At 49.5% G+C, this 13894-nt stretch overlaps 1 protein-coding gene across 1 annotated transcript in view; it reads left to right on the top strand.

Annotated features, from left to right (window-relative positions):
• LOC129851377 (inositol hexakisphosphate kinase 1-like) overlaps positions 1 to 13894 on the top strand; it is a 129460-nt gene that overhangs the window by 110473 nt on the left and 5093 nt on the right. Inside the window, exon 6 of the mRNA XM_055917880.1 lies at positions 1401 to 1576. Coding sequence (XP_055773855.1) covers positions 1401 to 1576 — 176 coding nt within the window. The remainder of the gene's footprint in view (positions 1 to 1400; positions 1577 to 13894) is intronic.

Raw genomic sequence — 13894 nt, 5'->3', positions numbered from 1 at the left:
TATTAAGATGGCTGGGTGTTATCCACTGTGGTATTAAGATGGCTGGATGTTATAATGACTGTAGTATTAAGATGGCTGGGTGTTATCCACTGTAGTATTAAGATGGCTGGGTGTTATCCACTGTAGTATTAAGATGGCTGGGTGTTATCCACTGTAGTATTAAGATGGCTGGGTGTTATAATGACTGTAGTATTAAGATGGCTGGGTGTTATCCACTGTAGTATAAAGATGGCTGGGTGTTATCTACTGTAGTATAAAGATGGCTGGATGTTATAATGACTGTAGTATAAAGATGGCTGGATGTTATAATGACTGTGGTATTAAGATGGCTGGGTGTTATCTACTGTAGTATAAAGATGGCTGGATGTTATAATGACTGTAGTATAAAGATGGCTGGATGTTATAATGACTGTGGTATTAAGATGGCTGGGTGTTATCCACTGTAGTATTACGATGGCTGGGTATTATCCACTGTGGTATTAAGATGGCTGGGTGTTATCTACTGTAGTATTACGATGGCTGGGTATTATCCACTGTGGTATTAAGATGGCTGGGTGTTATCCACTGTAGTATTAAGATGGCTGGGTGTTATCCACTGTAGTATAAAGATGGCTGGGTGTTATCCACTGTAGTATTAAGATGGCTGGGTGTTGTCCACTGTAGTATTAAGATGGCTGGGTGTTATCCACTGTAGTATTAAGATGGCTGGGTGTTATCCACTGTAGTATTAAGATGGCTGGGTGTTATCCACTGTGGTATTAAGATGGCTGGGTGTTATCCACTGTAGTATTAAGATGGCTGGGTGTTATCCACTGTGGTATTAAGATCCTCTACACATCTACAGCTTACGGACTTAGTTATTGGTCTTCGAAGTACGTCTTCAAAGTTCCAAGCAACTTGACACTCAGTGGGGGAGTCCAGCCCAAGGATGGTGTTGCTCTGTTATTTGCCTCTACTCAACTCCGTCCCATATGTCCTCTCCACTCTATTAGATACTGTATACGTTTTGATATATTTGCCTCCTGTTGTGTACAGCTAAATAGTACCGGCGATACTTGAGTTAGTTGTGTGTAGATCGTCTGTAGATGCTTACACTATTGCTACAAAGTGTTTTGAGTCAGGAAGCTCTGAACCCAGGAAGATACGCCCTAATAGCCAAACCATCAGAACAAGAGGAAATGCTCTCTTGGATCGAGGGTAACACTGATTTGAAGAAGCCGGCAGGACTACCTCATAACGTGAGTCCAACTCACCTCCTCCACAGTTGGAGGAAAACTGCATGTCTTTGTCCTCCTCCCTGAATGAGTGGAGCAGCAATATTACTTTGACTGTTTAGCTGATTCCTTGTTCCCCAAGAGAGAGAGATAGCGTGGTTCTCCTTGACCTCTGACCCCTCCTAGAGTTCCTGCTCCTGGAGAACGTGGTTCACCACTTCAGCTACCCGTGCATCCTGGACCTGAAGATGGGCACGCGGCAGCACGGGGACGACGCCTCGGAGGAGAAGGCAGCCAGGCAGATGAAGAAGTGTGAGCAGAGCACCTCCGCCACCCTGGGCGTGCGAGTCTGTGGAATGCAGGTGAGGGCTGTCTTACTTCTTGTTCGTTTACCATTTGTTAATATTGATGTGTTTCCACTAAAGGCTTTCAGACAGCTGAAGCAAACACCCATATTTTCATCAGGAAATTGACCTTCTGTTAAACTTTATTTCACATGGAAGTCTCATTGAGGCTAGGAGACCTCTTATGCAAGGGATACCAAGCCAAGAAGACCTGTCAAGGAACAATCATGCTCCCTAGCATTATAAGGATGCATTATGCTTAAAATATGTACCATCAATTATATGGTAGCAGTATTTCTAATAGCTTTCTTGATTTGTCTATTCTGGAGCAGGATGGATTGATTATTAGCTCCGACTACGCCGTAGATTCTGAGGTTGTCTTGTCTCCAGACACAGTAGCTCCGACTACGCCGTAGATTCTGAGGTTGTCTCTAGACACAGTAGCTCCGACTACGCCGTAGATTCTGAGGTTGTCTCTAGACACAGTAGCTCCGACTACGCCGTAGATTCTGAGGTTGTCTCTAGACACAGTAGCTCCGACTACCCCGTAGATTCTGAGGTTGTCTTGTCTCTAGACACAGTAGCTCCGACTACCCCGTAGATTCTAAAGTTGTCTCTAGACACAGTAGCTCCGACTACCCCGTAGATTCTGAGGTTGTCTCTAGACACAGTAGCTCCGACTACGCCGTAGATTCTGAGGTTGTCTCTAGACACAGTAGCTCCGACTACGCCGTAGATTCTGAGGTTGTCTCTAGACACAGTAGCTCCGACTACGCCGTAGATTCTGAGGTTGTCTCTAGACACAGTAACTCCGACTACCCCGTAGATTCTGAGGTTGTCTCTAGACACAGTAGCTCCGACTACCCCGTAGATTCTGAGGTTGTCTCTAGACACAGTAGCTCCGACTACCCCGTAGATTCTGAGGTTGTCTTGTCTCTAGACACAGTAGCTCCGACTACCCCGTAGATTCTGAGGATGTCTCTAGACACAGTAGCTCCGACTACGCCGTAGATTCTGAGGTTGTCTCTAGACACAGTAGCTCCGACTACGCCGTAGATTCTGAGGTTGTCTCTAGACACAGTAGCTCCGACTACGCCGTAGATTCTGAGGTTGTCTCTAGACACAGTAGCTCCGACTACGCCGTAGATTCTGAGGTTGTCTCTAGACACAGTAGCTCCGACTACGCCGTAGATTCTGAGGTTGTCTCTAGACACAGTAGCTCCGACTACGCCGTAGATTCTGAGGTTGTCTCTAGACACAGTAGCTCCGACTACCCCGTAGATTCTGAGGTTGTCTCCAGACACAGTAGCTCCGACTACCCCGTAGATTCTGAGGTTGTCTTGTCTCTAGACACAGTAGCTCCGACTACCCCGTAGATTCTGAGGTTGTCTTGTCTCTAGACACAGTAGCTCCGACTACCCCGTAGATTCTGAGGTTGTCTCTAGACACAGTAGCTCCGACTACCCCGTAGATTCTGAGGTTGTCTCTAGACACAGTAGCTCCGACTACCCCGTAGATTCTGAGGTTGTCTTGTCTCTAGACACAGTAGCTCCGACTACCCCGTAGATTCTGAGGTTGTCTCTAGACACAGTAGCTCCGACTACGCCGTAGATTCTGAGGTTGTCTCTAGACACAGTAGCTCCGACTACCCCGTAGATTCTGAGGTTGTCTCTAGACACAGTAACTCCGACTACCCCGTAGATTCTGAGGTTGTCTCTAGACACAGTAGCTCCGACTACCCCGTAGATTCTGAGGTTGTCTCTAGACACAGTAGCTCCGACTACCCCGTAGATTCTGAGGTTGTCTCCAGACACAGTAGCTCCGACTACCCCGTAGATTCTGAGGTTGTCTTGTCTCTAGACACAGTAGCTCTGACTACGCTGTAGATTCTGAGGTTGTCTCTAGACACAGTAGCTCCGACTACCCCGTAGATTCTGAGGTTGTCTTGTCTCTAGACACAGTAGCTCCGACTACGCTGTAGATTCTGAGGTTGTCTCCAGACACAGTAGCTCCGACTACCCCGTAGATTCTGAGGTTGTCTTGTCTCTAGACACAGTAGCTCCGACTACCCCGTAGATTCTGAGGTTGTCTTGTCTCTAGACACAGTAGCTCCGACTACCCCGTAGATTCTGAGGTTGTCTCTAGACACAGTAGCTCCGACTACCCCGTAGATTCTGAGGTTGTCTCTAGACACAGTAGCTCCGACTACCCCGTAGATTCTGAGGTTGTCTTGTCTCTAGACACAGTAGCTCCGACTACCCCGTAGATTCTGAGGTTGTCTCTAGACACAGTAGCTCCGACTACGCCGTAGATTCTGAGGTTGTCTCTAGACACAGTAGCTCCGACTACCCCGTAGATTCTGAGGTTGTCTCTAGACACAGTAACTCCGACTACCCCGTAGATTCTGAGGTTGTCTCTAGACACAGTAGCTCCGACTACCCCGTAGATTCTGAGGTTGTCTCTAGACACAGTAGCTCCGACTACCCCGTAGATTCTGAGGTTGTCTCCAGACACAGTAGCTCCGACTACCCCGTAGATTCTGAGGTTGTCTTGTCTCTAGACACAGTAGCTCTGACTACGCTGTAGATTCTGAGGTTGTCTCTAGACACAGTAGCTCCGACTACCCCGTAGATTCTGAGGTTGTCTTGTCTCTAGACACAGTAGCTCCGACTACGCTGTAGATTCTGAGGTTGTCTCTAGACACAGTAACTCCGACTACCCCGTAGATTCTAAGGTTGTCTCTAGACACAGTAGCTCCGACTACGCCGTAGATTCTGAGGTTGTCTCTAGACACAGTAGCTCCGACTACGCCGTAGATTCTGAGGTTGTCTCTAGACACAGTAGCTCCGACTACCCCGTAGATTCTGAGGTTGTCTCTAGACACAGTAGCTCCGACTACCCCGTAGATTCTGAGGTTGTCTCTAGACACAGTAACTCCGACTACCCCGTAGATTCTGAGGTTGTCTCTAGACACAGTAGCTCCGACTACCCCGTAGATTCTGAGGTTGTCTCTAGACACAGTAGCTCCGACTACCCCGTAGATTCTGAGGTTGTCTCCAGACACAGTAGCTCCGACTACCCCGTAGATTCTGAGGTTGTCTTGTCTCTAGACACAGTAGCTCTGACTACGCCGTAGATTCTGAGGTTGTCTCTAGACACAGTAGCTCCGACTACCCCGTAGATTCTGAGGTTGTCTTGTCTCTAGACACAGTAGCTCCGACTACGCTGTAGATTCTGAGGTTGTCTCTAGACACAGTAACTCCGACTACCCCGTAGATTCTAAGGTTGTCTCTAGACACAGTAGCTCCGACTACGCCGTAGATTCTGAGGTTGTCTCTAGACACAGTAGCTCCGACTACGCCGTAGATTCTGAGGTTGTCTCTAGACACAGTAGCTCCGACTACCCCGTAGATTCTCAGGTTGTCTCTAGACACAGTAGCTCCGACTACCCCGTAGATTCTGAGGTTGTCTTGTCTCTAGACACAGTAGCTCCGACTACCCCGTAGATTCTGAGGTTGTCTTGTCTCTAGACACAGTAGCTCCGACTACGCCGTAGATTCTGAGGTTGTCTCTAGACACAGTAGCTCCGACTACCCCGTAGATTCTGAGGTTGTCTCTAGACACAGTAGCTCCGACTACCCCGTAGATTCTGAGGTTGTCTTGTCTCTAGACACAGTAGCTCCGACTACCCCGTAGATTCTAAAGTTGTCTCTAGACACAGTAGCTCCGACTACGCCGTAGATTCTGAGGTTGTCTCTAGACACAGTAGCTCCGACTACCCCGTAGATTCTGAGGTTGTCTCTAGACACAGTAACTCCGACTACCCCGTAGATTCTGAGGTTGTCTCTAGACACAGTAGCTCCGACTACGCTGTAGATTCTGAGGTTGTCTCTAGACACAGTAGCTCCGACTACCCCGTAGATTCTGAGGTTGTCTCTAGACACAGTAGCTCCGACTACGCCGTAGATTCTGAGGTTGTCTCTAGACACAGTAGCTCCGACTACCCCGTAGATTCTGAGGTTGTCTTGTCTCTAGACACAGTAGCTCCGACTACGCTGTAGATTCTGAGGTTGTCTCTAGACACAGTAGCTCCGACTACCCCGTAGATTCTGAGGTTGTCTTGTCTCTAGACACAGTAGCTCCGACTACCCCGTAGATTCTAAAGTTGTCTCTAGACACAGTAGCTCCGACTACCCCGTAGATTCTGAGGTTGTCTCTAGACACAGTAGCTCCGACTACCCCGTAGATTCTGAGGTTGTCTCTAGACACAGTAGCTCCGACTACCCCGTAGATTCTGAGGTTGTCTCTAGACACAGTAGCTCCGACTACCCCGTAGATTCTGAGGTTGTCTCTAGACACAGTAGCTCCGACTACCCCGTAGATTCTGAGGTTGTCTTGTCTCCAGACACAGTAGCTCCGACTACCCCGTAGATTCTAAAGTTGTCTCTAGACACAGTAGCTCCGACTACGCCGTAGATTCTGAGGTTGTCTTGTCTCTAGACACAGTAGCTCCGACTACACCGTAGATTCTGAGGTTGTCTTGTCTCTAGACACAGTAGCTCCGACTACCCCGTAGATTCTGAGGTTGTCTCCAGACACAGTAGCTCCGACTACCCCGTAGATTCTGAGGTTGTCTCTAGACACAGTATCTCCGACTACCCCGTAGATTCTGAGGTTGTCTCCAGACACAGTAGCTCCGACTACCCCGTAGATTCTGAGGTTGTCTCTAGACACAGTAGCTCCGACTACGCCGTAGATTCTGAGGTTGTCTCTAGACACAGTAGCTCCGACTACGCCGTAGATTCTGAGGTTGTCTCTAGACACAGTAGCTCCGACTACCCCGTAGATTCTGAGGTTGTCTTGTCTCCAGACACAGTAGCTCCGACTACCCCGTAGATTCTAAAGTTGTCTCTAGACACAGTAGCTCCGACTACGCCGTAGATTCTGAGGTTGTCTTGTCTCTAGACACAGTAGCTCCGACTACACCGTAGATTCTGAGGTTGTCTTGTCTCTAGACACAGTAGCTCCGACTACCCCGTAGATTCTGAGGTTGTCTCCAGACACAGTAGCTCCGACTACCCCGTAGATTCTGAGGTTGTCTCTAGACACAGTAGCTCCGACTACCCCGTAGATTCTGAGGTTGTCTCCAGACACAGTAGCTCCGACTACCCCGTAGATTCTGAGGTTGTCTCTAGACACAGTAGCTCCGACTACGCCGTAGATTCTGAGGTTGTCTCTAGACACAGTAGCTCCGACTACGCCGTAGATTCTGAGGTTGTCTTGTCTCTAGACACAGTAGCTCCGACTACGCCGTAGATTCTGAGGTTGTCTTGTCTCTAGACACAGTAGCTCCGACTACACCGTAGATTCTGAGGTTGTCTCCAGATACAGTAGCTCCGACTACACCGTAGATTCTGAAGTTGTCTTGTCTCTAGACACAGTAGCTCCGACTACCCCGTAGATTCTGAGGTTGTCTCTAGACACAGTAGCTCCGACTACCCCGTAGATTCTGAGGTTGTCTCTAGACACAGTAGCTCCGACTACCCCGTAGATTCTGAGGTTGTCTCTAGACACAGTAGCTCCGACTACCCCGTAGATTCTGAGGTTGTCTTGTCTCTAGACACAGTTGCTCCGACTACCCCGTAGATTCTGAGGTTGTCTTGTCTCTAGACACAGTAGCTCCGACTACCCCGTAGATTCTGAGGTTGTCTTGTCTCTAGACACAGTAGCCCCGACTACCCCGTAGATTCTGAGGTTGTCTCTAGACACAGTAGCTCCGACTACGCCGTAGATTCTGAGGTTGTCTCTAGACACAGTAGCTCCGACTACCCCGTAGATTCTGAGGTTGTCTCTAGACACAGTAGCTCCGACTACCCCGTAGATTCTGAGGTTGTCTCTAGACAGAGTAGCTCCGACTACCCCGTAGATTCTGAGGTTGTCTTGTCTCTAGACACAGTAGCTCCGACTACGCCGTAGATTCTGAGGTTGTCTTGTCTCCAGACACAGTAGCTCCGACTACGCCGTAGATTCTGAGGTTGTCTCTAGACACAGTAGCTCCGACTACGCCGTAGATTCTGAGGTTGTCTCTAGACACAGTAGCTCCGACTACCCCGTAGATTCTGAGGTTGTCTCTAGACACAGTAGCTCCGACTACCCCGTAGATTCTGAGGTTGTCTCTAGACACAGTAGCTCCGACTACCCCGTAGATTCTGAGGTTGTCTCTAGACACAGTAGCTCCGACTACCCCGTAGATTCTGAGGTTGTCTCTAGACACAGTAGCTCCGACTACGCCGTAGATTCTGAGGTTGTCTCTAGACACAGTAGCTCCGACTACGCCGTAGATTCTGAGGTTGTCTCTAGACACAGTAGCTCCGACTACGCCGTAGATTCTGAGGTTGTCTCTAGACACAGTAGCTCCGACTACGCCGTAGATTCTGAGGTTGTCTCTAGACACAGTAGCTCTGACTACCCCGTAGATTCTGAGGTTGTCTCCAGACACAGTAGCTCCGACCTACGCCGTAGATTCTGAGGTTGTCTTGTCTCTAGACACAGTAGCTCCGACTACCCCGTAGATTCTGAGGTTGTCTCCAGACACAGTAGCTCCGACTACGCCGTAGATTCTGAGGTTGTCTTGTCTCTAGACACAGTAGCTCCGACTACCCCGTAGATTCTGAGGTTGTCTTGTCTCTAGACACAGTAGCTCCGACTACGCCTGAGATTCTGAGGTTGTCTCTAGACACAGTAGCTCCGACTACCCCGTAGATTCTGAGGTTGTCTCTAGACACAGTAGCTCCGACTACCCCGTAGATTCTGAGGTTGTCTCTAGACACAGTAGCTCCGACTACCCCGTAGATTCTGAGGTTGTCTCTAGACACAGTAGCTCCGACTACCCCGTAGATTCTGAGGTTGTCTCTAGACACAGTAGCTCCGACTACCCCGTAGATTCTGAGGTTGTCTCTAGACACAGTAGCTCCGACTACCCCGTAGATTCTGAGGTTGTCTCTAGACACAGTAGCTCCGACTACCCCGTAGATTCTGAGGTTGTCTCTAGACACAGTAGCTCCGACTACCCCGTAGATTCTGAGGTTGTCTTGTCTCTAGACACAGTAGCTCCGACTACGCTGTAGATTCTGAGGTTGTCTCTAGACACAGTAGCTCCGACTACCCCGTAGATTCTGAGGTTGTCTTGTCTCTAGACACAGTAGCTCCGACTACCCCGTAGATTCTAAAGTTGTCTCTAGACACAGTAGCTCCGACTACCCCGTAGATTCTGAGGTTGTCTCTAGACACAGTAGCTCCGACTACCCCGTAGATTCTGAGGTTGTCTCTAGACACAGTAGCTCCGACTACCCCGTAGATTCTGAGGTTGTCTCTAGACACAGTAGCTCCGACTACCCCGTAGATTCTGAGGTTGTCTCTAGACACAGTAGCTCCGACTACCCCGTAGATTCTGAGGTTGTCTCTAGACACAGTAGCTCCGACTACCCCGTAGATTCTGAGGTTGTCTTGTCTCCAGACACAGTAGCTCCGACTACCCCGTAGATTCTAAAGTTGTCTCTAGACACAGTAGCTCCGACTACGCCGTAGATTCTGAGGTTGTCTTGTCTCTAGACACAGTAGCTCCGACTACCCCGTAGATTCTGAGGTTGTCTTGTCTCTAGACACAGTAGCTCCACTACCCCGTAGATTCTGAGGTTGTCTCTAGACACAGTAGCTCCGACTACCCCGTAGATTCTGAGGTTGTCTCTAGACACAGTAGCTCCGACTACCCCGTAGATTCTGAGGTTGTCTCTAGACACAGTAGCTCCGACTACCCCGTAGATTCTGAGGTTGTCTTGTCTCTAGACACAGTTGCTCCGACTACCCCGTAGATTCTGAGGTTGTCTTGTCTCTAGACACAGTAGCTCCGACTACCCCGTAGATTCTGAGGTTGTCTTGTCTCTAGACACAGTAGCCCCGACTACCCCGTAGATTCTGAGGTTGTCTCTAGACACAGTAGCTCCGACTACGCCGTAGATTCTGAGGTTGTCTCTAGACACAGTAGCTCCGACTACCCCGTAGATTCTGAGGTTGTCTCTAGACACAGTAGCTCCGACTACCCCGTAGATTCTGAGGTTGTCTCTAGACACAGTAGCTCCGACTACCCCGTAGATTCTGAGGTTGTCTTGTCTCTAGACACAGTAGCTCCGACTACGCCGTAGATTCTGAGGTTGTCTTGTCTCCAGACACAGTAGCTCCGACTACGCCGTAGATTCTGAGGTTGTCTCTAGACACAGTAGCTCCGACTACGCCGTAGATTCTGAGGTTGTCTCTAGACACAGTAGCTCCGACTACCCCGTAGATTCTGAGGTTGTCTCTAGACACAGTAGCTCCGACTACCCCGTAGATTCTGAGGTTGTCTTGTCTCTAGACACAGTAGCTCCGACTACCCCGTAGATTCTGAGGTTGTCTCTAGACACAGTAGCTCCGACTACGCCGTAGATTCTGAGGTTGTCTCTAGACACAGTAGCTCCGACTACGCCGTAGATTCTGAGGTTGTCTCTAGACACAGTAGCTCCGACTACGCCGTAGATTCTGAGGTTGTCTCTAGACACAGTAGCTCCGACTACGCCGTAGATTCTGAGGTTGTCTCTAGACACAGTAGCTCTGACTACCCCGTAGATTCTGAGGTTGTCTCCAGACACAGTAGCTCCGACCTACGCCGTAGATTCTGAGGTTGTCTTGTCTCTAGACACAGTAGCTCCGACTACCCCGTAGATTCTGAGGTTGTCTCCAGACACAGTAGCTCCGACTACGCCGTAGATTCTGAGGTTGTCTTGTCTCTAGACACAGTAGCTCCGACTACCCCGTAGATTCTGAGGTTGTCTTGTCTCTAGACACAGTAGCTCCGACTACGCCGTAGATTCTGAGGTTGTCTCTAGACACAGTAGCTCCGACTACCCCGTAGATTCTGAGGTTGTCTCTAGACACAGTAGCTCCGACTACCCCGTAGATTCTGAGGTTGTCTCTAGACACAGTAGCTCCGACTACCCCGTAGATTCTGAGGTTGTCTTGTCTCTAGACACAGTAGCTCCGACTACCCCGTAGATTCTGAGGTTGTCTCTAGACACAGTAGCTCCGACTACGCCGTAGATTCTGAGGTTGTCTCTAGACACAGTAGCTCCGACTACCCCGTAGATTCTGAGGTTGTCTCTAGACACAGTAGCTCCGACTACCCCGTAGATTCTGAGGTTGTCTTGTCTCTAGACACAGTAGCTCCGACTACGCTGTAGATTCTGAGGTTGTCTCTAGACACAGTAGCTCCGACTACCCCGTAGATTCTGAGGTTGTCTTGTCTCTAGACACAGTAGCTCCGACTACCCCGTAGATTCTAAAGTTGTCTCTAGACACAGTAGCTCCGACTACCCCGTAGATTCTGAGGTTGTCTCTAGACACAGTAGCTCCGACTACCCCGTAGATTCTGAGGTTGTCTCTAGACACAGTAGCTCCGACTACCCCGTAGATTCTGAGGTTGTCTCTAGACACAGTAGCTCCGACTACCCCGTAGATTCTGAGGTTGTCTCTAGACACAGTAGCTCCGACTACCCCGTAGATTCTGAGGTTGTCTCTAGACACAGTAGCTCCGACTACCCCGTAGATTCTGAGGTTGTCTTGTCTCCAGACACAGTAGCTCCGACTACCCCGTAGATTCTAAAGTTGTCTCTAGACACAGTAGCTCCGACTACGCCGTAGATTCTGAGGTTGTCTTGTCTCTAGACACAGTAGCTCCGACTACCCCGTAGATTCTGAGGTTGTCTTGTCTCTAGACACAGTAGCTCCGACTACCCCGTAGATTCTGAGGTTGTCTCTAGACACAGTAGCTCCGACTACGCCGTAGATTCTGAGGTTGTCTCTAGACACAGTAGCTCCGACTACGCCGTAGATTCTGAGGTTGTCTCTAGACACAGTAGCTCTGACTACCCCGTAGATTCTGAGGTTGTCTCCAGACACAGTAGCTCCGACCTACGCCGTAGATTCTGAGGTTGTCTTGTCTCTAGACACAGTAGCTCCGACTACCCCGTAGATTCTGAGGTTGTCTCCAGACACAGTAGCTCCGACTACGCCGTAGATTCTGAGGTTGTCTTGTCTCTAGACACAGTAGCTCCGACTACCCCGTAGATTCTGAGGTTGTCTTGTCTCTAGACACAGTAGCTCCGACTACGCCGTAGATTCTGAGGTTGTCTCTAGACACAGTAGCTCCGACTACCCCGTAGATTCTGAGGTTGTCTCTAGACACAGTAGCTCCGACTACCCCGTAGATTCTGAGGTTGTCTCTAGACACAGTAGCTCCGACTACCCCGTAGATTCTGAGGTTGTCTTGTCTCTAGACACAGTAGCTCCGACTACCCCGTAGATTCTGAGGTTGTCTCTAGACACAGTAGCTCCGACTACGCCGTAGATTCTGAGGTTGTCTCTAGACACAGTAGCTCCGACTACCCCGTAGATTCTGAGGTTGTCTCTAGACACAGTAGCTCCGACTACACCGTAGATTCTGAGGTTGTCTCTAGACACAGTAGCTCCGACTACCCCGTAGATTCTGAGGTTGTTTTGTCTCTAGACACAGTAGCTCTGACTACGCCGTAGATTCTGAGGTTGTCTCTAGACACAGTAGCTCCGACTACCCCGTAGATTCTGAGGTTGTCTTGTCTCTAGACACAGTAGCTCCGACTACGCTGTAGATTCTGAGGTTGTCTCTAGACACAGTAGCTCCGACTACCCCGTAGATTCTGAGGTTGTCTTGTCTCTAGACACAGTAGCTCCGACTACCCCGTAGATTCTAAAGTTGTCTCTAGACACAGTAGCTCCGACTACGCCGTAGATTCTGAGGTTGTCTCTAGACACAGTAGCTCCGACTACGCCGTAGATTCTGAGGTTGTCTCTAGACACAGTAGCTCCGACTACGCCGTAGATTCTGAGGTTGTCTCTAGACACAGTAGCTCCGACTACCCCGTAGATTCTGAGGTTGTCTCTAGACACAGTAGCTCCGACTACCCCGTAGATTCTGAGGTTGTCTCTAGACACAGTAGCTCCGACTACCCCGTAGATTCTGAGGTTGTCTCTAGACACAGTAGCTCCGACTACCCCGTATATTCTGAGGTTGTCTCTAGACACAGTAGCTCCGACTACCCCGTAGATTCTGAGGTTGTCTTGTCTCCAGACACAGTAGCTCCGACTACGCCGTAGATTCTGAGGTTGTCTCTAGACACAGTAGCTCCGACTACGCCGTAGATTCTGAGGTTGTCTCTAGACACAGTAGCTCCGACTACCCCGTAGATTCTGAGGTTGTCTCTAGACACAGTAGCTCCGACTACACCGTAGATTCTGAGGTTGTCTCTAGACAAAGTAGCTCCGACTACCCCGTAGATTCTGAGGTTGTCTTGTCTCTAGACACAGTAGCTCTGACTACGCCGTAGATTCTGAGGTTGTCTCTAGACACAGTAGCTCCGACTACGCTGTAGATTCTGAGGTTGTCTCTAGACACAGTAGCTCCGACTACACCGTAGATTCTGAGGTTGTCTCTAGACACAGTAGCTCCGACTACGCCGTAGATTCTGAGGTTGTCTCTAGACACAGTAGCTCCGACTACGCCCTAGATTCTGAGGTTGTCTCTAGACACAGTAGCTCCGACTTCCCCGTAGATTCTGAGGTTGTCTTGTCTCTAGACACAGTAGCTCCGACTACCCCGTAGATTCTGAGGTTGTCTCTAGACACAGTAGCTCCGACTACGCCGTAGATTCTGAGGTTGTCTTGTCTCTAGACACAGTAGCTCCGACTACACCGTAGATTCTGAGGTTGTCTTGTCTCTAGACACAGTAGCTCCGACTACCCCGTAGATTCTGAGGTTGTCTCCAGACACAGTAGCTCCGACTACGCCGTAGATTCTGAGGTTGTCTCTAGACACAGTAGCTCCGACTACGCCGTAGATTCTGAGGTTGTCTCTAGACACAGTAGCTCCGACTACGCCGTAGATTCTGAGGTTGTCTTGTCTCTAGACACAGTAGCTCCGACTACACCGTAGATTCTGAGGTTGTCTTGTCTCTAGACACAGTAGCTCCGACTACACCGTAGATTCTGAAGTTGTCTTGTCTCTAGACACAGTAGCTCCGACTACCCCGTAGATTCTGAGGTTGTCTCTAGACACAGTAGCTCCGACTACCCCGTAGATTCTGAGGTTGTCTCTAGACACAGTAGCTCCGACTACCCCGTAGATTCTGAGGTTGTCTCTAGACACAGTAGCTCCGACTACCCCGTAGATTCTGAGGTTGTCTTGTCTCTAGACACAGTTGCTCCGACTAC

Source organism: Salvelinus fontinalis, chromosome 3, assembly GCF_029448725.1.
Source record: "Salvelinus fontinalis isolate EN_2023a chromosome 3, ASM2944872v1, whole genome shotgun sequence".
NCBI classification, from domain to species: domain Eukaryota; kingdom Metazoa; phylum Chordata; class Actinopteri; order Salmoniformes; family Salmonidae; genus Salvelinus; species Salvelinus fontinalis.
Note: the sequence above shows the minus strand (reverse complement) of the source record. Positions and strands in the feature narration are given on the sequence as shown.